This window comes from Eptesicus fuscus, chromosome 9 (genome assembly GCF_027574615.1).
Source record: "Eptesicus fuscus isolate TK198812 chromosome 9, DD_ASM_mEF_20220401, whole genome shotgun sequence".
NCBI classification, from domain to species: Eukaryota; Metazoa; Chordata; class Mammalia; order Chiroptera; family Vespertilionidae; genus Eptesicus; species Eptesicus fuscus.
Genome location: NC_072481.1, coordinates 33,847,863 through 33,872,831, shown reverse-complemented (window position 1 = coordinate 33,872,831; position 24,969 = coordinate 33,847,863). Strand labels below are relative to the sequence as shown.

Here is a 24,969-nt window from a genome sequence, read left to right as displayed (position 1 = left end):
ATACATATTAAAATAATTTACTATCATCCACCCACTGAATTGATTACTATTCAATAACAAAGCATCTTCAAACTGTCTAAAATCTTTTTAAAGAAACAGGCTTTTGAGAAAAGATATCCAAGACACAATGTTAAACATGAAAAAATTAGGGTGTTGAACAGTATGTATACTGTGTCATCTTCTGTATTAAGGGGGTAATAACTATTCATATTTGCTTATATTTGCATTAAGACCTCTAGAAGGATAAAGAAGAAACTAAGAAAAGTGGTTCATTATGGAATAGGTTTAAATGGAGCAGTTGAGGGCAACAATGGGATGGGACTGAGATATGCTCCCCACTGAATATCTCCTTATATTGTACTGATTTCTGAACCATAAGAATGTATTATCTATTAAAATTAGTTTTAATTATTAAATACATAAAGCACTTGCACAAAGTGAAACAACCTACATAGCGACTGTACCAGGATATTCCTTCCACTTTGAATCCAAGGCACCTTCAATACTTTCAAAAGATGAAAATTTTCCGTAACTATCTTCAAGCATCTGAAATTACTCAAAGCGACTTGGAACGTCCCAAAGTATTCAAATAGCAACTGGAAGGAAGCTTTAATATTTCTTCTTAATTTTTTTTCTTCCATTAAAAATAGCAATTCTCCCCAAAATAGGTTTTTAATTCTAAGTTTTGTGGAGCTTTCAAATCAATACTCATTGAGCACCTAATACAACCCATGATTTCCGTGATTACCAGTATCATTTTGCAAATGAAGAAACTCAGGCTATGATAGTAACTTGTCTGATATATTTTTAAGAAGTGATAGAGGAAGGCGCAAACCAGGATCTTCTGGCTACAAAGCTTTTTTCCAGATTTGATCAGCTTTATTAGGAGCACACATAATTTTACAATACTGTGCTCTCTTCTTTGAGCAGTAAAAATATCCTTTAACCTATTGCTATCCAAATTGTTGCAGGCATCAGAACTACTTGGACAGCTTGATAAAGCACAGATTTCTGGGCCCCACTCCCAGAATTCTAGAATCAGTAAAGTCTGCAGTTGAGCCAGAGAATTTGCATTTCTAGGACGTTCCCAGGTGATGCTGATGTTGTTTACCCTGAGACCACATTTAACCATTTGATACAAACCAACAATTCTCTTCTCCCCATTCACTAGTCAACTTAAAGAATTCAATTTATTTTTTATTTTTTTCAATTTCAGTTTTAGAAACACACAAACTTTCAATCTCCAAAAGCTTGGAACTCCAGAAAAAAAACAATCTGGCTAGCAGATACTTCCAACCCAATACACAATATGTGTACTATTGTCAGATTGACACCAAACTAAAAGAAGGGACCAACATGCACATTAAGGGTCAGCATTCCTCTTGCTGCAGATGGGAGTCATTTCCTGGAAAAGAGAACACTAGAAGCAAAAAAAGCAATGTCAGCCATCTGCTGACAATAGACAACACATTTTTTTGAAAGTTAAAAAAAAAAACTATATTATTAATTTCATGTTGCCTTGAAAATAGTTTCTTTGACAAAACTGAAGTCAATTTTTCTACCAAATAAAACAAAAAAAGTGAACAATATACTGCTGGGTTGTGACTTTGTTTTCTTATAACACTATACTTTATCCTAAACAAAGTCTGCCATCAAAATTAATACAGCATCAAAATAAATACAGCAACTAAATCAAATGATGCACCATAAACACACACAAAATATCTGGCTGGTAACTAGTTTTTTAAACTAAAACGCATTTACACAGCTAGAAATAGACACTTAACTAAGAAGCATTTTACATTAATGATTTCAATGTAAAAATATCAAAAATAAACCTAAGCTTACTCCAGGATAGCAGAGAAAAGAACAAAGAGAAACTGAAACATAATAAAATCAATGTAGTAGATTTACAGAAGTCTAAAATATTCTGAACAGAAATGTCAGTATAGCCAGAGAACATATGTACAAACAGGTCATGAATTTAGCAACAAAAGAAACCTTAACAATTTTTTTTTAAGTAGAGATTTTAAAGACCACATTCTCAAGTCATAATTTAATCAGCTGAAATTATATACAAAGGGAACAAAAACCAAACAAACACACTTAAATACTTTGAAAGTAGGAAACATTCCTAAATAGATGATCAAAAAAACCTAAAAATTATCTAAAAAGTAGTGAAAAGGAAAATACTTTGTACCAATATATGGAATCTAGCTAACCCTCTATTCAGGTAAAAAATGTTCCATAAATGCTTTGAACATTAAAGATAAAAAATAAACAGACTTTGTACTCATCTTCAGAAAATTTTTTTAAAAAGTAAACGAAAAGAAATTAGGAAGATGTAATTAAGATAAAAGTTGAGCCCTAGCTGGCTTGGCTCAGTGGATAGAGAGCTTCAGGCCCACGGACTGACAGGTCCCAGGCTTGATTCCAATCAAGGGCACTTACCTTTGTTGCAGGTTCAATCCCAGCCCTGGTTAAGGCGCCTGAGGGAGGCAACCAATCCATGTGTCTTTCTCACAATGATGTTTCTCTTTCTCTCTGTCTCTCCCTCTCCCTTCTACTCTCTCTAAAAATCAATGAAAAAGTATCCTCAGGTGAGGATTAACAAAATAAGAGAAAAGTTAAAAAGAATAAAAGTCAAAAGAGGATAAATAAATCCAAAACATATTTCTATCTAAAGATCAATAAACTAGATAAAATTCAATTAAACAAAAAATGAGAGAAAATAATACATAAGATTTGTAATGAAAGAGATACAACCATAAACCCAGAAAAGATTAAAAGAATAATGCAAATAAACCTGTGGCAACAAGTTTGAAAGTCAAAGAAATGGATAATTCCTTAGCAAAAAGAAAAAGAAAATTTGAATAGACTAATATTCAAATAAGAGATAAAAGGAGAATTAGAGATTCACCATTCATGAGTTCACAGAAGAATTTTATCTAACTTTTAATGAAGAGATGAATACAACTCTATTTTAAATTAACTGTCCAATTACTAAGGATAACATGTCTTCAGAAAAGACGTAAAAACTTTTTCAGCATATACAAATGAAGCAACACTAAAGTGTTATTCATGTCTTCCTTTAATGAAACAAATGTGAAATTTTGGGGATATATATGAAATGAAATTATTCCAGAGCAGAAGCAGGTACAGAGGTGCTTGGTCAAGTCGGGATACAAAAGAGAACATTACTCAGCATCTTTACAGTGCATCATCCAAAGTATACATCTGTATGTACTTTAAAGTCAAATAAAATGAAGATAGCAAACACATATATTTTCTATTATCCATTTGTTTAAAAATATTTATTGATTATCTACGAATTCTAGGTAAAAATATTCATACCAACAATATTAGGGAAATAAGTTTTTCTATAAGGATGAACTAAAGGAAAATTTCCATTTGAGAAAACCATTCAGATGTTTAAGATTTTAAGAGCATTAGGTTACTTACAACTGCAAACTCATCTCTGTCAAGCATTCCATCATGGTCAATATCACTCAACTCCCAAACCTTAAAAAGAAAAGAATTGAGAAAGATAATGTTCTTTCACTTATTGTGCTACATGTAAACACCAAATACAAAAATAGAGGAAAAGTTCTGCCTAAGCATTACATTTTTTTCTGAGAAATTTCAATTATGCTGATTATTTTATTATATCGTTATTATTTGCTATATTAACAATTACTGTAAAAGGTAGTGATGATTCACTTAAGTATTTTTAAAACAGAAATTCCCTTACAAATTTTTTTAAAAACTATTTTCTTCCTTTCAAGTCATAAAACAATTATGCACATAGTATTTTCAGACAATTACAATGTTTTCACAAACATCATCTCAGTTAATTTACGCAACAGCTCCTGTTTTAAACATGAAGCTACATGACTTACCTAGGACCATGCAACTATTATTAAGTAAAGGAATCAGTTTTCAATGTGAAGACTTCCAACTAAGTCCATTATTGTTTTCCCTACACTACAGACTCTAATCAACTAAAAGAAATATGTAATGAATACTGTGTAATGAATCATCAGCCAGCTAATGTGCAGGGCTTACAAATAAAAATAAAATTTGAAAGACCCTAGTAGATTTGGCCTAAATTTAGAATAAATTACATAGCTTTAGACCAGCTACAAAACTATGTTAAATCCTTGAGAAGAAGATATTTAAACATTCAACAAAATCTCACTTGGGGGCAAGAAGAGAAAGTGAGCTGATGAGAGAGACAGGAGTGGAGATAAGTAAGTGCCTGGTCACTAAATGCTTTGAAAGGAGTTTGGACTTCATCCTGAATGCAAATGGGAAGCTAAGAGGGTTAGTTTTATGTTTGAAAAAAAAAAAAAAGATAACAGGATTATGTTTATAGTTTAGAAATCTCACACTGGACCAAACAGTGGAGAAATGATTCGAAAGAAGTAATAAAAGGCTTTTAAATTAATATATATTGAGCACCTAACCTATGCAACACTGATCCAATAGTAGCACTGCTGGTGGTGTGGTGGTTTCATTATCATCATCAGCAGCAGCAGCAGCATAGTAGTTAGCATTCAAAGAGTATGTGCTAAATACTTTACATACATTATCACATTTAATCCTTACAACCCTATAAACGAAATCATACTCATTTTAAAGATTAGAAAACTGAGACATGATTTTCTAATGATTTGCCCAATGTCACACAACTAAGAAGTGGTGCAGCCAGGATTTGACCCTACAGAGAAGGATTAAGCAAGGGATTAAAGAAAGGACTGGAACCCGGCTGGCGTGGCTCAGTGGTTGAGTTTCAACCTATGAACCAGAAGTCACGGTTCAATTCCCGGTCAGGGCATATGCCCTGATTGCAGGTTTGATCCCCAGTGTGGGGCATGCAGGAGGCAGCCAATAAATGATTCTCTCTCATCATGGATGTTTCTCTCTCTCTCTCCCTTCCTCTTTGAAATCAATAATAAATAAATAATAAAAATATATATATATATATACATATATATTAAAAAAGAAAAAAGGACTGGAGGTTTAATGAGAGTAGATAAGTTTTGAAATATGAAGAGAGGTGGAGAAAAATCACTATGGAAACAGCACAAGAGTGGCTGGCAATAAGGAAAGCCCAGCTAAAGTTGATGATCATGAAATTATGATGATACCTATCTTTATTAGACTTTCTCAGTAGTCCATATGCAACCACAGAGAAGGTAAATAATTAGCTTCACACAAAGCTGGATTTTCACCATGCAATCAAGAAGTTAAAAAAATGGTAAAGGGAGCTAAGGATACTGACATGAAACTATGGACCATAAAAATCCAAGTTGGATGAGGAAAAAAGGAAATTCAAAAGATGGAGAAAGTAAAGGAGTCGAGATTTAAAGATCTTGATGAAGTTAAAGAAGTAGTCTTGCAAGTATCTAGGAAAGATCTAGAAAGATAAGAAGTTCTATTTAGAAAGTAGAATTTATGATTTCAGAGATGAAACTGTTCCTTATAACAAGGCCCCATGATACAGCTATGGAATAGGTAGCAGATGAAAATTACTGATGGTCTCTGGAAATTAAGTCAAGGAATTGAGAGGTTAGAATGTACAACACAAAGAAAAAAAGACCTACTTAAGAGCCTTCTACTATACATATAGCTAATTTCAAATACTCATAATTTAGAAGAGATAACCAAATAAAGAAATAAATTGGCAATGATTTAATATATTAAGTCTGAACACAAAAAAATTCTATAACACAACTTCAAAATAAGATCTGTGCATTTTTTAACAATGAGCTATAAGTGCTCCTGGTAGATACAAAATTAAAATACATAAAAATTACATTTATAATTTAATAATATCTTACTCTTCCAAGAATATCCACAGGTAACTTAGAGTTGAGCAACACTGGTTTCACTTTATCACCAGACAGAAATCCATTTACTGGACTTAAACTATCAAAAATTGCGTCATATTTGGCCTTATCTTCAGACTATAATATAAAAAAGATCACAAATCAAAACAATGGTGAAAAGGATTGCAATGCAGTTATAAAAATCAAACACTCCAAGAATAGACAGTATATTTTTTTAAACTCATCATTTAAAAAACATTTTCACTTTTATCAAAATATATTATAGTAAATGATAATTTAAGTTCCTCCACCCCACTCCTTTTGTAGTTGGACCACTATCTTTGCTTTTCTGTTGTTAGATTAGAATCACAAGATTTCAGTGATAGAAGAAGGGCTTTGAGAAAAGCACCTAGCCCAATCCTCTCACTTAAACAGATTCACAGCAAGGAAGTAACTTTTATAAAAACACACAGCTAGTAGTGACATTCCATGACTTTCTAAACATGATGTTAGTCACATTTCAAACTCAACCTTTAAAAAAGAAAATCACTTCCAGAGGAATAAACATCAAGTTTCCCCCCTTACCCCAAAGCAAGATAGCTTATCAATAACAAGAATTTTCTAAAATCCTGAAAAGTTACTTGTATAACATAAAAACTATGTTCTTGATTCGTCAAGTCCAAATCCCTACATTTTAAAAAATTAGTTAAGTGCACACTAGCATACAAAGACAGACAAACCAAAATGGTGTTCTGACAAAACGGTATATATATATATATATATATATATATTTTTTTTTTTTTTTAAATATATTTTATTGATTTTTTACAGAGAGGAATGGAGAGGGATAGAGAGTTAGAAACATCGATGAGAGAGAAACATTGATCAGCTGCCTCCTGCACACCTCCCACTGGGGATGTGCCCGCAACCAAGGTACATGCCCTTGACCGGAATCGAACCTGGGACCCTTCAGTCCTCAGGCTGACGCTCTGTCCACTGAGCCAAACCGGTCAGGGCAAAACGGTATATATTTTTATTGAAGGTCATTGATCTGCTATATACTAAAAATATTTTTTAATTATGCTTTTTAAAATAAGGCCCTAGCCAGATAGTTCAGTTGGTTAGAGCATCATCCCAATATACCAAAATTGTGGGTTCGATCCCTGGTCATGGCACACACAAGTGATCTCTTTCTCTTTCTCTTCTCTTTCTCTTTCTCTTTCTTTCTCTTTCTCTCTCTATCTCTCTCTCTTCCTATCTAAAATCAATTAAAATTATTTAAGTAAATAAACTGTATTTTTTAATCTGAAAAGATAGCTATAACTAGTGTGATGTTTCCAAATACCTATAAAGCAAAATATCCATTTCAGAAAATAATTTCTTGAAAGAATAAATAATTGTTTTATAGCTCTAAAAACAGTACTATTTAACCAGAATTTTCAAGTCAGACATAATATCAGTAGGGTAAACTAGACATAATACCAGTGGGGTAAAATACTCATCAAATATTTTAGTTCGTACAGGGTTACCATTTTTAGTTTACACTATAACAGGAATGAGATAAAACCAATACTAATTGTCACAAAATGATTGCTAGTGCTGTAAGATCCCTCCAAAGATTTCTAGTACCAGTAATTCCTGAACAGTAAAAAATTAAAGTCTAATGAAGACTGCAATATATTATGGAAGTAGAGAAAGAGATGATGTGGAAGAAAAGCAGGAGTGAGGAGAGAATAGTTACAGTTTACTTACTTTTACAGCCCATGGGAGCTCCGTTGCAGAAGTTCCACTAATTAGCAAGGGACTACTGGTATCATGCTAAAAAAGAAAATACAGCACATGAAGGGCTGAAATCCTCACATAAATAAACAATGAAGAAAAAGAGGTCTTTGGACTTAAATACATTCATACAAAATGTTGGATCTCAATAAACACATATACTCTATTTTACATAAACTATTTTACATTAATTCTATTAGACCACCTAAGTACAAATGAAACAAAAACTGCATAAATGACTGTGGAGCACTAAATAAACTTAAGTATTACCTATTATAAACTTAAGAAACCTATTAAACTGACATAAAGATAAAGATATCTGAATGTAACAAAAATATTTATTGCCCTGTTAACGGATGATTTCTACCCAGCACTCTTTAAAGAAAACTGACAGGGACAAGAACCAAACTTAAGATTTATAAGTTACAATTACATGAACCTATCAATAGCATGCCCAACTAATTATACTTATCTGCTTATAGAGACAGATAAATATATTTGAATAAATTTTATGATAATATAGTTAGGCAACAAATCCCTAAATTATCTTTCTGATTCCATGACTCTAAGCCTAAACTCAGAAGTGCAGAAATTCTCAAAACTAAAGTTAAATTCATAATATTCAGACCAAATACTTCTAAAACACTGAATTTAAAAGTAAGCATGAAGAGCCACGAAACTTCTGAAAACAAGAAGTAGGGTGGTGAGGCCTAGCCCTATCAGATATAAAAATAAATTACCAAATATGATCATTAGAACAATGCGAGATCAGCATATAGATAAACAGACCAATGAACAGAAAAATCCAAAAAGAAACCAAAATACAGATGAGAATTTACCATATGATTGAGACGGCATTTCAAATCAGTTAAGGAAAAGATGATTATCAATAAGCTGCATTAGATCTGTAAAGTAGCCATCTTTAAAAAACATAAATTTTAGATCGATGAGAGAGAAACATCGATCAGAGGAGGAACCAAGATGGCGGCATAGTTAAACAACTAATCTGCTGCCTCACACAACAATTTCAAAAATACAACTAAAAGACAAAACGTCTACCACCCAGAACCACGGGAAAGCTGGCTGAGTGGTAGATTTACAGCTAAGGAGAGAAAGGAGCACAAACGCTGAAAAGCTGAGTGAGGTACAGAGGCGCGCGAATCGGGCTGGCGGCGGGCGACTGGGTGCGCGGCTTTTCTTCAACCCAAAGGGAGACAAGCTCCCAATCACTCTGAAATCCAGTTTCTGGGGACACTCGGGGGACCCAGACACCTACAGGGAGAAGCTGGACTCTCGGCCATCAGGTCGGAAAGTGAGAGTGACTTTTTTGTAGAGGTGTGCCCAGCAATCATTGTTTTATTGCGCTGGAGCGCGGGGCGCAGGAACTTGGAAACGTGGAAAGGCAGAGACAGCTGACGCCAGCCATCGCCATTGGCCATGCCCTAGCCTAGTGACGCCCTGAGACCCCGCCCCGCCCTGAGACCCCGCCCCGCACATTCTACAAACCCGCCCAGGCTCCACACAGCGGCTTTTGCATATAAATGGCCTGTTCTGGGGCAGCTCAACCAAATTAACTGCAGCTCCAGTCAGACTGCTCCAAAACCGCCCAAGCAAAGGAGGAGAAAACTAGTTCTTGCTGTAGCTCCTGCTGGGGGACACACAGTACACAAGGGTACACCAAGAGTGTCCACCTCAAGTAACTGGGAGGCTAACCCATTGAACCAATAGGACACCTAGTACACAAAACTACCCTACCAACTCAGGGAAGCAGAGAAAATGAGGAGGCAAGGAAACAGATCACAAACCAAAGAAATGGAGGAGAACAAGCGACTGGACATAGAGTTCAAAACCACGGTTATAAGGTTTTTCAAGAATTTCATGGAAAAGGCCGATAGATTCAATGAGACCCTCGAGGATATGAAAAAGGACCAACTAGAAATTAAACATACACTGACTGAGATAAAAAATATTATACAGAGACCCAACAGCAGACTAGAGGATCGCAAGAATCAACTCAAAGATTTGGAATACAAAGAGGCCAAGGACACTCCTCCAGAGAAGCATGAAGAGAAGAGAATTCAGAAAGTTGAAGATAGTGTAAGAAGCCTCTGGGACAACTTCAAGCGAACCAACATCAGAATTATGGGGGTGCCAGAGGAAGAGAGAGAGCAAGATACTGAAAACCTATTTGAAGAAATAATGAATGAAAACTTCCCCCACCTGATGAAAGAAATAGACTTACAAGTCCAGGAAGCGCACAGAACCCCAAACAAAAGGAATCCAAAGAGGACCACACCAAGACACATCATAATTAAAATGCCAAGGGCAAAAGACAAAGAGAGAATCTTACAAGCAGCAAGAGAAAAACAGTTAGTTACCTACAAGGGAGCTCCCATACGATTATCAGCTAATTTCTCAACAGAAACCATGCAGGCCAGAAGGGAGTGGCAAGAAATATTCAAAGTGATGAATAGCAGGAACCTACAACCAAGATTACTCTACGCAGCAAAGTTATCATTCAGAATTGAAGGTCAGATAAAGAGCTTCACAGATAAGAAAAAGCTAAAGGAGTTCACCACCACCAAACCAGTATTATATGAAATGCTGAAAGGTATTCTTTAAAAAGAGGAAAAAGAAGAAGAAAGATAAAAATTATGAACAACAAATACATATCTATCAACAAGTGAATCTAAAAGTCAAGTGAATTAAAAATCTGAGGAACAGAATAAACTGGTGAACTTAATAGAATCAGAGGCATAGAATGGGAGTGGATTGATAATTCTCAGGGGGAAAGGGGTGTCTGTGTGGGGAGTATGGGAAGAGACTGGACAAAAATCATACACCTATGGATAAGGACAGCGGGGGGAGGTAAGGCAAGAGGGGGGGTGAGAACTGGGTGGTGGGGAGATATGGGGGGGAAAAAGAAGAAACAGTTGTAATCTGAACAATAAAGATTCATCAAAATAAAAATATAAAAAAACAAAACAAAACAAAAAACACATAAATTTTAATCCACACTCACACCTTACATACCTTATATCAGGACTAATATAAATGTGAAAAAAGAAACCATAAAAAAATTTTAGTCCTAATAATTATATACATAAAAAACAATGACACCTTTATGGAAGAAAATCACCATAAACAAAGTCAAAAGACAAGTGACAAACTGGGAAAAAATATTTGCAACTCATATAGACAAAGTTGTTTTCCTAATATATAAAGAGCCTATAGAATTCAATAAGAAAAAGACCAAAAGCCACAAAACATAAGCAAAGACTATAAATAGGCATTTCACATAAAGGCAATGTAAATGGATGATAAGCATGAGAAAAACTATTCAACCTCATTCCATAAAACCAAAAGGACAAATGAAAACTACACTTACACTCCATTTGTCACCTATCAAAACAAGAATCCAAAAGTTTGACAACAGTATGTTAGCAAAAATGCACTTAACCAATTGCTGATGGGACTGTGAACTAGTGCAACCACTATGAAGACACGTTGATATTATATGGGAAAATTACAAATGTACAAACTTTTGAAACAGCAATTCCATTTCTGAGAATTTACATATATAAGTACATTTCTGCATATGCAAAATAATATATATTCAAGGTTATTATGCACTGCAGCATTTTTTTAAGTAAAACATTAGAAACAAGCTAAGAGTCTATCAAGAGGAAGTTAAATAAATTATGGTGACTAGAAATAAAGAAATAGAATGCAGCTATAAAAAAGAACGAGGAAGCTTTTATGTAATGATATGTACAATCTCCAAAACATATTAAGTTATTAAAATAAGGTATAAAATTGTGTGTTCAGAATGCTACAATAAATATAAAGTGAGAAGATAGATATTATTATTTCTTTATATACACATACAATAACTCTGGAAGGACACACAAGAAACTAATAAGTAGTAGGCATTATGAAAGAAAATTGTAAGTTATATAGCTTGGAGTCAAATTTCTTACAAGAAAATTGTAAGTTATATAGCTTGGATGATAGGAGTTGAGGGTAATTATTTTAATACAGCAATTTAGAAAAGAAAATTTAAATTTAAAAGCATTTCTTACAAATCTTGGTGGAGGAACAGCCAGGTTCAAGTTACTCAGTGAAACCTCCAGTCCATTCTGGGCACATGCCACAAGACGCAAAGCAACAAAGAATTCCTGAGAAAGAAAAAGTATGAGTTTTAGAGCATTATCTACCTATTCATCCATCCATCCACCCATCCACAGACATACCTATAACTTGAAAATACAAAACAATTCACAATTACTCCAAGGTTTTTACGTAGCAACAAATATAACAGCACAGTTGCTTGAATAACACTTGCTTTAAAACTGAGAAAAGCCGAAACCGGTTTGGCTCAGTGGATAGAGCGTCAGCCTGCGGACTCAAGGGTCCCAGGTTCGATTCCGGTCAAGGGCATGTACCTTGGTTGCGGGCACATCCCCAGTAGGGGGTGTGCAAGAGGCAGCTGATTGATGTTTCTCTCTCATTGATGTTTCAAACTCTCTATCCCTCTCATTTCCTCTCTGTAAAAAAATCAATAAAAAGTATATATTTAAAAAAAAAAAAAAACTGAGAAAAGATCTATGTACAAAGATGTTCCCAACATTATAAATAGAAAAAAAAAAGTGTTAATAAAATGGGAAAATACTTACTCATACATAAATATAGTGGAAATTAAAAATTAGTAATCATGCTTCAAAGAATACTTAATGGTGTTAAAGGCCCAGAAGAAAATAACTAAATGTTATCAAAAGTCATCTCTGGATTTAAGATTATAATTTTTGAAACTGGGTCAATCATTCAAGTGACTCAATCATTGCTATTCCAGAAGAGCTAAGGAGAATAACTGTGCAGCATCTAAAAACAATTATATAACTGCTTGACTTCAAACACTTATAAATCTCTCCCAAAGGTCCTTGGATTTTTGGCATTTGAAGTATCAATCCAAAATTTAATAAATAAATGCAAAGATGCTGAAGTAACTGGTGTTCAGCTGTTTTCAGTTAAAGTCAGGCCTGGGAATAGCACGACAAAATACTTGACTCCAAGCTATATAACTTACGATTTGTCAATACTCCAGCTATATAACTTACAATTTGTCAATACTCTCTAGTACAGTTACTGGTACAATCAATCCTTCACTACTTTTCTCAAACCTATTCTCTCTTATACCCTTCTTATCCAATTCCTAACCTATTCTTAGAAACTTGCAGGTTATCTGTTGTATACAATACCTTGCCTTCAATCATAAATTTCTTTTTAAAATGCTATTTTAAGATCTCTCGCCGAAACCAGTTTGGCTCAGTGTATAGAGCGTCGGCCTGTGGACTCAAAGGTCCCAGGTTTTATTTCTGTCAAGGGCATGTACCTTGGTTGCGGGCACATCCCCGGTGGGGGGTGTGCAAGAGGCAGCTGATCGATGTTTCTCTCTCATGTTTCTAACTCTCTATCCCTCTCTCTTCCTCTCTGTAAAAAATCAGTAAAATATATTAAAAAAAAAAAAAGATCTCCCCTTCTCTTTTTATTCATTCCACAAGCTTCTATGCCATCTGACTTCAACTACAGAAACTACTATGTCACAAATAACATCCTAGCTATCAAATGCTCTTTAAAAAATAAAGCCTCCTCCTACTTGTTCTTTTGGCAGTCTGGGAGGCATGATGTTCCCTGAGGCTTTCCTCCCCTCACCAACATAGCTTCATAAAGCTCTCTCGGTACTCCTCTGACCTTTCAAGTCTCTTCTGTTGAAGTCAACCTTTAAATCCTCCAACCTTTAAATGCTGGTATTCTAGGTATTCCAACATTAACTCTCTTTCTCTTCTCATTCTATGTGAGATTCAATTACTCTTACGTAATCTGGTCCACTGCCAAAGTATAGATGGGCTCTGAAGTGAAATAGTCCTGCAATAAATACTAGTTCTGCTACTTAAAGTTGTAAGGCCATGGGCAAGTAAAATAAAATTCTTCCATAAAAGGGGAGACTAATAGCTACCCTGTAATTATTATGAAGAACAAAATAAAAACTATATTGCCCTGACTGGTTTGGCTCAGTGGATAGAGCATCAGACTGCGGACTAAAGGGTCCCAGGTTTGATTCCGGTCAAGGGCATGTACCTTGGTTGCGGGCACATCCCCAGTAGCGGGTGTGCAGGAGGCAACTGATCGATGTATCTCTCTCATCGATGTTTCTAATTCTCTATCCCTCTCCCTTCCTCTCTGTAAAAAAATCAATAAAAAAAATATTAAAAAATAAAAATAAATAAAAACTATACTATAGAAAGGAAGCACCTGCTGTCATTTTTGACACATAAAAACTCAATAAGTATAGGTTTCTTTTCTTTCTTTCATGTTAATTAAATATACCATTCTCCCAATGCAAACATCAAAGTTTAACTGCAGACCCATAAATCCAGCCACCTAGATGTAACAAGACAACTTAAACTCAACACCCAAAGTCCAGGAATATCAGTGAAGAATTTAATAAATGGTAAACTCATGAAGATAGGAACCACATCTGTATTTCCAAAGCTTGGCTCTAAACAGGTACTCAACAAATATTTGAGTGCAGACTCTGGGTGCCCATATGAATTTAGTGTTCCTACGTCTCCAATGTACCAAACTGGCCCTTCTGCCCAGGAGCTCCAATGGGGACTACAATCTAGCCCTGGAATCCTATATAATAGAAGCCTAATATGCTAAGTATCCGGTCGTCCAGTCGTCCATTTAACCAATCAAAGCATAATATGCTAATGATATGCTAAGGCCGCTCAACCGCTCACTATGACGTGCACTGACCACCAGGGGGCAGACAGTCAACCAGTCAACTAGTCGCTATAACGTACACTGACCACCAGGGGGCAGATGCTCCGAATGGTAAGTTAGCTTGCTGCTGGGGTCCAGCAGATTGGGACTGAGCACCCTGGAGCCCTCCCACGGTCCCTCCCCGGCTGTCCAACCTCCCGTGTCCCTCCCTGGCCCCAATCATGCACCAGCTGTGCACCAGTAGGGTTCCTAAGCCTGGCTTGCGCCCTCTCACAATCCGGGTTTCAGCCTGATCCCAAAGGCCAGGCCAAGGGACCCTACTGGTGCATGAATTAAATAAGAGACAAGGTATTCGGGCCTTCTAAAAATTTTTCCACCCCTTTTCTGATCCTGATCCTGCTTCAGCAGTCCCCATGAGGGTTTGCGGGTATTAGCTTTTTGGGGGAGAGGGAGAGGAGGGGGGGAGAGAAGGATATTAGCTTTGAATAGCAGTGCTCAATCAATGTATCAGCATGTAGCAAGCTTTGAATCCAATCCTGAAGAACTCTGAAATCCATTTCCAACATTCAGAACTTCAAAGTACACTGATAATGTCCAACACCAATAACTACTTTCACAAATTCCTGGTCTAGGATTTACATCTAACCTGTAAACCATTTTATGGTTTATATGTCAGTGGTAAGATCTAGACCAGAATACTCAGGTTTGATTAGCCAAGAATTTCCTTTCAAATGTATGAGGCATACCATCTTAACACTTAATAAAATCCATGTTTATGTATAAACCCTCTACATGTAAGAAATTCAATTAATTAAGATACAAAGAGGAAAATCTCTCTGAATGACTGAAAAACAATCCATGCTATTTATCTGATATGTCCTACAAAAGTCTTATGTTCAAATCCTAACCCCCAAAGATAAAGGTATTAGAAGGTAGGGCCTTTGGAAGGTGCTTAAGCCATTAGGGGGAACCCTTATTAATGGGATTAGTGCCTTATAAAAAGGCTCCAGAGAGATCCCCAGCACCTTCTGGCATGTGCAGATACAACTAGAAGTCTGCAATCAGGAAGAAAGCCCTCACCTGACCATGTTAGCACCCTAATCTCAGAATTCCAGCCTCTAAAACAATAAGCAATAAATTTGTTTATACATTTCTGTGGTATCCTATATAATAATCCTATATAATAAAAGGGTAATATGCAAATTGACCCTAAAGGCAGAATGATCAGAATGACTACTGGACCGTCACTATGAGGTGCACTGACCACCTCTTGGTTCTTTTCCCCAGCTGGCAGGCTCTGATTGCCTGATGGTGAACGGGGAACCCGGGGTGGGGGATGCGGGCGGCGCCAGGCCAAGGCCCCCACCCCGCCGGTCGCTCCACACACAGAAGGCAACCCATGGCAGGGGCCGGGGTGGCGAAGCGAGAGGTAACAGCTGACCTCTCAGTCCCTTCCCCCAGCCATCAGGCACTGATCACCCTATGGCAAAAGGGGAACTGGGGGTGGGTGGCGGCGGGGGGCGGGGTCAGCTGTGGGCAGCCGGGGAAGATGGCCCTGATCACAGGCCAGGCCTAGGGACTGTACCCACACATGAATTTCGTGTGCTGGGCCTCTAGTTTTTTTATAGCAGTCTGAACATACTAAGATACTCTGGTAGAACAATGTCACCAAACTAACATTAACCTTTGGGAATTAGTTACTTTAATGCCTACTTATTAGAAATATTTTAATTGTTATGACACTTGCCCTTGCAAAACCTTAATGTTGATAAAAAGCAACTCTTAGTTTAAATATACAAAAAAAACTGCTGGCTATTTTTTATTCTGAATCACTAAAAAATTTTTTCATATGAATCTTACTTGTTTGTTCAGGAAACCTTTGCCATCTGTGTCAGCTAAATCCCAAATCTGAAATTCAGAGGAAAAAAAGTATCAATCTATATTTTAAACAACAATCATCTTAAAGATAAATTAAATCCCTGCAATTTACAACCTCTTGCTCTTCGGTAATCAGATTTAAGAATTATAGAATTAAAAGTGGAAAGAAACCTTAAAGACCATTTAATTCAAATACTAAGGCCATTAAAGTTACTCAAGAACATTTAAGGCATCATGGAAAGAACTGAAACCCAGACTCTAACTTCCAATCCAATCCCCTTTTTCATTAGCCCAGGTTCTAACTCCAAATCTCTTGCTCTTTTTACTAACACATACTACTTTGATTTTAGACCCTTACTAAGATGATATTTTTCCTTACGGGAAAGTGGAAAAGTTGTTTATTTGTGAATAATTAAATTATTAATGCTAATTTTTCAGGGTTTTGAGTACATATCATATATAAGGACTTGCCAGGAGATCAAGCCGGCAGAGGGACTTTCCACCTTTTTGTGCTTTTTCTTAAGCCTCTCATCCCCCACTGTATTCAACACATACAAAGCGCAGTTGGAGACAGTTATAATAGAGGAAGTAGAGATAGAGCCAACTCTCTGAGTGGGTGGCAAGGTTCCCAGTCTGCAGCACTGTTTCTCACCACAATACCCAAATGTATTATTACTTCATTTCATCCCACTAAAATGTAATTTGTTTTCTAAACATCTGAAAAACACCTTATTTTTCAAATTCTCTCCATCGCATTACTATAACTGCCTCTATGACTCAGTTCTAACTTCTAAGTTTCTTAATGGTATCTTTCTGAATTTGTATCCAATTTATCTACACTGCTAACTGTTCATTATAATTTACTTATAATAAATAAATACTACCTTTCCAAGTATCAAGTCTGGAAGCCCTGATTTTTTCAGGAAAGCAGCAGCATCGGAAGCTAATACCCTTCCAGTATTGCCTGTATCAACCTGAAAAAATACAAATGGTAAGCTGACAACAAACACACAGACAAAATTATTTGTGTTCCTTACTGAGATTTTGGAACTGGCTTTTTCAAAAAGGGAATGGGAATCCTTTGACTAAACCAAGGTCGCGAGGAATACATGCATAGCCATGTAAGTAGAGTACCATCTAGACAGCACTGGCAATTTACAAAGTGTTTTTTATCGTGTCCATTATACAAATGAGAGAACTGAAGCTCAGAGGAAATAGAGCAAATTAGTGGAGTCATAACATTAATACAATATCTCCTGACTCCAAGTCTTCTATAGCGCCTTTTAAATTCCAATAAGCTTAAATGGCAATAGAAGGAAAAGGGAAGCATTTCCTCGAGAGGTCTTAGCTGCATGTGTTACCAGTTTTTTCAAACATTTTAAAATCATTAACTTCTGCTTTTAAACTTACTGTTAGAAACTATACTTTATTTAAAAAATCAAAGCAGCTCTAAAACCAGCAGTGATTCCATAATAAAATTAAAGAAACATTTTAAAAACTGTTAAGCTCCTAAAGCACATTAAGGCTAACACACCATTTCAACTAAGGGGGACTTTCCTTTAAGACAGAATGAGGTCACCAAGAACAGAAAAACAGTTTTAAAAAAATCACTCTCACTTCTGTAAAGATTTCCTAAAGTAAAGTTCAATTTTTAAAAATAAAAAGCAAGTTTTAAAAAGGTATGGGAAAGATAACATGATACTACAATATTTATGAGCTGTTTTTCCAGTTTACTTAAGAGAATAATAAGTATGTTGTAAATATATACAAAGCATTCCAGACAAGCCAATCCCAGCAAAGAAGCAAAAGAGAAATCCTTTCTTTCAAGTGCTCAGCAAAAAAGAAAGAATTACCCAATCCAAATTTGGGGTAACAAGGAAGTACAATAAGAGCTGGGAAACCTGCCTCTAGAATTCTCCACAACTCCTTTTCTTTCCCCACTCTCTGACCATGGGAGGGGCGAGGGCGAAGAGAGAACACCTACCCAGCATAGTCTAAATATAGAGGCACTCAGGGAAAACATTAATTGATCTCTTATGAAATATTTGTGTACTGTATTCCAATTACGAATTTTACTATTTTCCATTCTTCTGGTTACTAAAATAAACGCAGCCATTTAGTCATTGTCATACATAGGTAGTTTCTGTTGTACTCTGATGCTTGCCTAAAGGCTGTACCAGATACAATTATGTCTTCAACAAACTCTCAGAGCCTCATCTAAACAACCATATCTTGTACTCTGAATTGTTAACACTTCAAAATATAGACTTTTGGGTAAAGACTTCTGAGCTGATATCCCTTAAACAACTTTCAGACTGTACTAGTGGACAGTCAGAATTTCCAGGACTCTTTGCAGTCTAGAAATACATATCTATACTAATAAAAGGGTAATATGCAAATTGGTTGGGACGCCCTCATGGTAACGACCGAACAGCAGGCTGTGTGGGGCGAACAGGCCGGCAGGGGGGTTAGTGAGGGATGAACAAACGACTGAACAGCAGGCTGCATGGGGCAACCAGGCCGGCAGGGGGTGGTGAGGGGTGACCAAACAACCGAACAGCAGGCTATGTGGGATGACTAGGCCAGCAGGGGGGGCAGTAAGGAGCCGGCGGTGGGGGGGGCAGTTGGCGACCAGGCGGGGGTGGGGGGACAGTTGGGGGTGACCAGGCCAGCAGGGAGGGCAGTTAGGGGCAATCAGGCTGGCAGGCAAAGGCAGTTAGGAGTGATCAGGCTGGCAGGGTGGGCAGCTAGGGGTGATCAGGCTGGCAGGGGAGGCAATTAGGGGCGATCAGGCAGGCAGGCAGGCAAGCAGTTAAGAGCCAGCGTTCCCAGATTGTGAGAGGGATGTCCGACTGCTGGTTTAGGCCCAATCCCTGGGATCGGACCTAAACTGGCAATCGGACATCCGCCGATGGGTCCCGGATTAGAGAGGGTGTAGGGTGGGCTGGGGGACCCCCCTCCTGTACACGAATTTTGTGCACCGGGCCTCTAGTATTTTATAAAAGCAGACCCCTGACCCAAGATGAAGAAGAACAAGAATTATATAGGACTGAATGAACTGGTGAGAAAAATGTAATTATGGTTATTTACTTGGAATACTGTTGGCATTATTTTTAATATTGTATTTTGTAATGGATATATGGGAAAGCGCCTTTTTTTTCCTCTTACACTATCTCTAACCCTCAATTTAATAGGTTCTGTGTTTGTAAAGTGAATGAAATAGTTTTCAATGGTATCTGATTTCACTGACTCTTCAGAATTCAAAAACAAATCCTTTGCCCCGGCCGGTGTGGCTCAGTTGGATGTGTGGCTCAGTTAGGCATTGTCCAGTGCACTGAAAGGTCACTGGTTGATTCCAAGTCAGGACACAGGCCCAGGTTGTGGGTTGGATCCCCAGTAGGGGGCCTACAGGAGGCAGCCAATCAGTATTTCTCTCTCACATTGATTTTTCCCTCTCTCTCTCTCCATGCCCCTCCTCCCCTGTCTCCAGTCCTATCTCTCTGTCTCAAATTAAGAAAAACATATTCTATATAATAAAAACCTAATATGCTAAGTGTTCGGTTGTCCGGTCGTCCAGTCGTCCGTTCAACCAATCAAAGCATAATATGCTAATGATATGCTAAGGCCACTCAACCACTCCCTGTGACATGCACTGACTACCAGGGGGCAGACAGTTGACCGGACAACCAGTTGCTATGACGTGCACTGACCACCAGGGGGCAGATGCTTTGACCAGTAGGTTGCTTACTGTTGGGGTCTGGCCGATTAGGACTGAGTGAGACAGGCCAGACATACCCTGGAGCCCTCCCGTGGTCCCTCCCCAGCTGGCCAACCTCCTGCATCCCTCCCCGGCTTCGATCGTGTACCAGTGGGGTCCCTCAGCCTGGCCTGCACCCTCTCGCAATCTGAGACCCCTCGGGGGATGTCAGAGAGCCAGTTTCGGCCCAACTGCAAAACGACCAGTCACTATAACGTGCACTGACCACCGGGGGCAGACGCTCAATGCAGGAGCTGCTCCCTGGTGGTCGGTCAGTGTGCTCCCACATGGGGAGCGCCACTCAGCCAGAAGCCGGGCTCACGGCTGGCGAGTGCAGCGGCGGTAGCGGGAGCTCTCCAGCCTCCGTGGAAGCGCTAAGGATATCCAACTGATGGCTTAGGCCTGCTTCCCATGGGTAGTGGGCCTAAGCTATCAATCAGACATCTCCTGAGGGCTCCCAGACTGCGAAAGGGCACAGGCTGGGCTGAGGGACTACCCCCCCAAGTGTATGAATTTCATGCACCAGGCCTCTAGTATATTTTTTAAATCCTTTAAGTGAATGTCCTTACTTTTTATGGCAATAGAGTAATTTTTACATAGGTTAAATAAAAATTTGGTCTCCTTATTATCAGGATATAATTGAGAAATTTGATTGTACAAAACAAGGTCATATTTTATTCAGACAGAACAAGCCACTATTAAGGAACAAGAAGTGACTTTATGTGAAGTCAATGTCTACAAAGTCCTCCCAAGTAAAATGGCCTGCAACTTGATTTATAAGGTGCCAGTTTCTCAGAGAGTAAAGCAATGTCACCTCGCAGACTAGGAACTTCAGCAGATATGGGAAACCTCAAGATGAGATAAATTCACTCAAACTTGTATGTACTGCTGGTGAAATATGGGGGTAGAATTTCTAAGGTTGGGAGCCTAGCCTCAAAATTGAGGAACAAATAAAGAGGCTTTATAAAGTACAATGTGAGATTCTTTAAAAATTTTAAGGAGAAATTAATCTCTGGTCTTAGAAGTTGTTAAATAGTGAATGTATGGCTCCAGATTTGCAAGTCACACACAAGGAGATCTATAATGGTTCATTAATGTGTTTGTTTGTTTGTTTGTTTGTTTATAGCAAAGGTGGAGATTTATTGAAGAACAAGTACAGACTCCCACGTGGTGAAGGGGAAAAAATCTCACAGCACAGACTCCCACGTGGGGAGGAGGAAAGAGTCCCCCATTAATGTTTGCTCTAACTATGTAAATAGCCAGGTCAAATATAGAGACCAACCTTTTCAGTGATTATGATCCGAAGGTGAGAGGATTATTAGGAAAAATTATCCAATATTTGGTAATGGGCAAATGAGACTGTCTACACCCTCAGGAGATTATCTGATCTATGGTATGTACTCTAGATTGAATTTCCATCAACTAGGCTATTTTACATTCTGTAGGGATACTGGTTTAATTATAGAAAATTGATAGCAATGCAAGTGAATCCTGTCCATACCAATGAAATGAATTTTGTCTGGAGAATATAAATGTCTATAACTCATATTCTCATTTTTACATTTTACTAGTTATCCCACTAATTAATGAGTTGAATAAAATCCTTGACACATGTTCATTTTACATTTGTATGAGTCATGGTTTTAACTTTATAAATATTAAAAACCTTAATAAGTCTTAAAAACAACTAAAAGTCATTTCCATTTGACTTATATTAATATGGATATTTATACTGGGATGAATGCATCTAATGTTCTATGGATTTTTAAGATACATAAATATTTGATACAATTAAGTGTTTGGCCTTAATTATCTTTCCTTCGTTTCTGAGAGCTTTTAAAAAGTGTTAAGTACTCAAAACATGAGGCGAAGGCACAAAAAGTTGAAAACAAGACATGTCAAATTTATCTAGCTGACTGGTAATCTGCATGTACACAATTGAGGGTGAAAGTATATTTTATGTTCAATCTAAGAAGACAAACAAAAATCTTACCTGTCTATAATATTTTTCATATATAGGATTCCCACTTGATAACTAAAATAAAAAAAAAGAAATTAAATTATATTCCATTATTATTAATATGTTTGCATTCATTCAATAGATATTTGGAAAGTAAAAGATAAACAGGATTAAAATAGCCTTAATTTCAAAAAGTTAGTTTTGTTTCTTTTGGGAGGAAAGTGGGAGTGAATAAAGGCAGCCATATATAGATTACTAAGATCAGGTACAAGAAATAAAACAAGGATTTTTAAATCACTCTTGACATCAAAACTCTTTTCCTCATGCAAAATTTTACCCAAAACGCAACATATAAATTAGGGGTGAAATGCTTAAAGACAGTTGAATGGCCCAAAGCCTTAAGCAGTCACCCTATACCCAAGTGCCCAAAGTACCTATAAATACAATTCAAAAACCACTTCAGCCAAAACCGGTATGGCTCAGTGGATAGAGCGTCGGCCTGCGGACTGAAAGGTCCCAGGTTCGATTCCGGTCAAGGGCATGTACCTTGGTTGCGGGCACATCCCCAGTGGGGGGGGGGGGGGTGCAGGAGACAGCTGGTCGATGTTTCTCTCTCATCGATGTTTCTAACTCTCTATCTCTCTCCCTTCCTCTCTGTAAAAAATCAATAAAATATATTTTTAAAAAACCCACTTCAATCTTCTATATAATAGAGGTAATATGCAAATTGGTCCTAACATGTCACAGTAACGACCAATTTGCATATAGCCAGACCAGCAGGAGGCTGCGAGTGCAGCAGGGGGACTTGCAGCAGGGGGACTTGCATGAGGCTCACTCCCCTGCCCCCGGCGATGCCCGGAGTCCTCTTTTTCTCCGGTGCATGCGCCCGACAAACACCCCGCAACACCGCGCCCTGAACGAAAGCACTCTGCCCTGGGACGCCACCAACCCCCCAAGGTGGGGGGGGGGGGGGCGCCAAGGGGCGACACCCACACGGCAGAAGGCCGGTTCTTGGGGCGCAGTGGGCAGACGCCAACTGGGGGATGCACGTGTTGGCGGTGACCCCCGGGAGGGGTCGTGCACGCAAATTGAAAGGGTGTGGACCCAACACGAAGGAAGGGCCCAGGCACGACGACAGAGTGGACGTCGAGGTAAGGCACGGGACCTGGACGGGCCACCAGGTAAACAACATGGGGATCCCACTAGCACAAACACAAAGGGCGGCCCTGCGATGCCTGGGACGCCGGTGGATCCTCCCAAGCGGACAACCTTGAAGCCTCCTCCTGCCGCACAGACCCGGCCCCGCCACGGTAAAGACCACAGGCGACCCTCCTATCACAGGGAAGCCACCCCGGCTTTCTCCAGCCATCCATCCATTCATCTGCCCAGTCCGACCCGGATGTGGGCTCGCATCCTGGGCAGAACGCCCCTGAGGACAAGCTGGACCCTGACCGTGCCTGCGCAAGCCCGAATTCCGAACGGGAGCAGACAGAGCACCGCTCGAGGCATGGGAGCAGGCACACTGGGGGGCGGGAAAGGCCTCCGCAGACCCCCACTTCAGCACTCAATGGGAGAAAAGCCTCCTCCCCGCAATGGACGCCACTCGGAGGGGGGAGGCGCGAGCCATGGTAGGCAAGACACAGCTGTGTAGTCGCTCAGCTCAGCCCCTCAAAGCCGGTGCGAGAGGGGCCCGAGTGCCCAAACAGAAACGGCTACAGGTCCCCGAGAGGCGAGAAGTCAGTACTAAGACAGGACAAAAAGCATAGAATTTTTTTAAAAAATATATTTTATTTATTTTTTACAGAGAGGAAGGGAGAGGGATAGAGAGTTAGAAACATCTATGAGAGAGAAACATCGACCAGCTGCCTCCTGCACACCCCCCACTGGGAATGTGCCCACAACCAATGTACATGCCCTTGACCGGAATCGAACCTGTGACCCCTCAGTCCGCAGGCCGACGCTCTCTCCACTGAGCCAAACCGGTCTTGGCAGAATTTTTAATTAGCTTGTAAAAAGAGTAAAAGAGTGAGGGAGGATGGGGAAGAAGGGAAAGAGGGAGGGAAGAATTTTATAAAGGAGTCACTAGAGAGCAGAGTTAAAGAAGGAAAGAGGATGTATGAGTGAACTGTAGGAGCTATAATGAAAATCAAGTATTGTTGTGTACTGGGGACAGATTTTAAAAGTAGGAGTCAAAAAAGAAAAAAGATAAATGATAGTGAATAATTAGGCAGGTAGATAGATAGATATTAAAACAGTGGAAGTAAGTTAGAGAAGAATGTATGGGAAAGGTCGGATGAGAGAGAAAGAGGGAGGGAAGAAAAGTTTTAAAGGGGAGCTGGTAGAGCTTAAAAGGAGAATGGGAACAAGGAAGAAATGGGGGAGGGAGCAAAGCTGGTCCGAGGGAGGAAGTGAAGAAAAAAATTAAGGTGGGAAGGAAGGAAAAGGGGAGGGTGGACAGGGGTAAAGATAAAGGAAAGAAGGAATGTGGGCAGGGATGGAGGGTAGGAGAAAAATGGGAAGAAGGATGATGGAACAGGCAGGAAATAAGGAGGAAAGAAAAGATTATAAATGATGAGTCAGTAGAAAAAAGTGTTACATAAAGGAGAGAGAAAAATTGTGTGAGAGGGAGAAGCCAATAAGGAAGTCAAATACGATTGTGTGTGAAGGGGATAAGATTTAAAAAAAGTTAATCGGGATGACCAGGCCGGCAGGGGAGGGCAATTAGGGGGATCAGGCCAGCAGGGGAGAGCAGTTAGGGGGATCAGGCCGGCAGGCAAAGTGGTTAGGGCAGGCAGGCAGGCAGGTGAGCAATTAGGAGCCAGAGGTCCTGGATTGTGAGAGGGATGTCCAACTGCCAGTTTAGGCCCAATCCCACCTAAACTGGCAGTTGGACATCCCCCAAGGGCTCCCGGATTGGAGAGGGTACAGATCGGGCTGAGGGGACCCCCACCCCCCCGTGCACAAATTTCGTGCACCGG

At 38.8% G+C, this 24,969-nt stretch overlaps 1 protein-coding gene across 4 annotated transcripts in view; it reads right to left on the bottom strand.

Annotated features, from left to right (window-relative positions):
* The window catches only part of EPS15 (epidermal growth factor receptor pathway substrate 15), a 118,352-nt gene that overhangs the window by 73,706 nt on the left and 19,677 nt on the right, over positions 1-24,969 (bottom strand). For 3 of the 4 annotated variants that reach the window (XM_054720577.1, XM_054720574.1, XM_054720575.1), the window contains exons 2-8: positions 22,025-22,066; positions 17,159-17,248; positions 16,257-16,304; positions 11,693-11,788; positions 7,584-7,649; positions 5,844-5,969; positions 3,463-3,522 (exon numbers count right to left, since the gene is read on the bottom strand). In XM_054720577.1, the coding sequence (XP_054576552.1) occupies positions 3,463-3,522; positions 5,844-5,969; positions 7,584-7,649; positions 11,693-11,788; positions 16,257-16,304; positions 17,159-17,248; positions 22,025-22,066 (528 nt within the window). The remainder of the gene's footprint in view (positions 1-3,462; positions 3,523-5,843; positions 5,970-7,583; positions 7,650-11,692; positions 11,789-16,256; positions 16,305-17,158; positions 17,249-22,024; positions 22,067-24,969) is intronic. The other variant, XM_054720576.1, reaches the window with a different exon arrangement.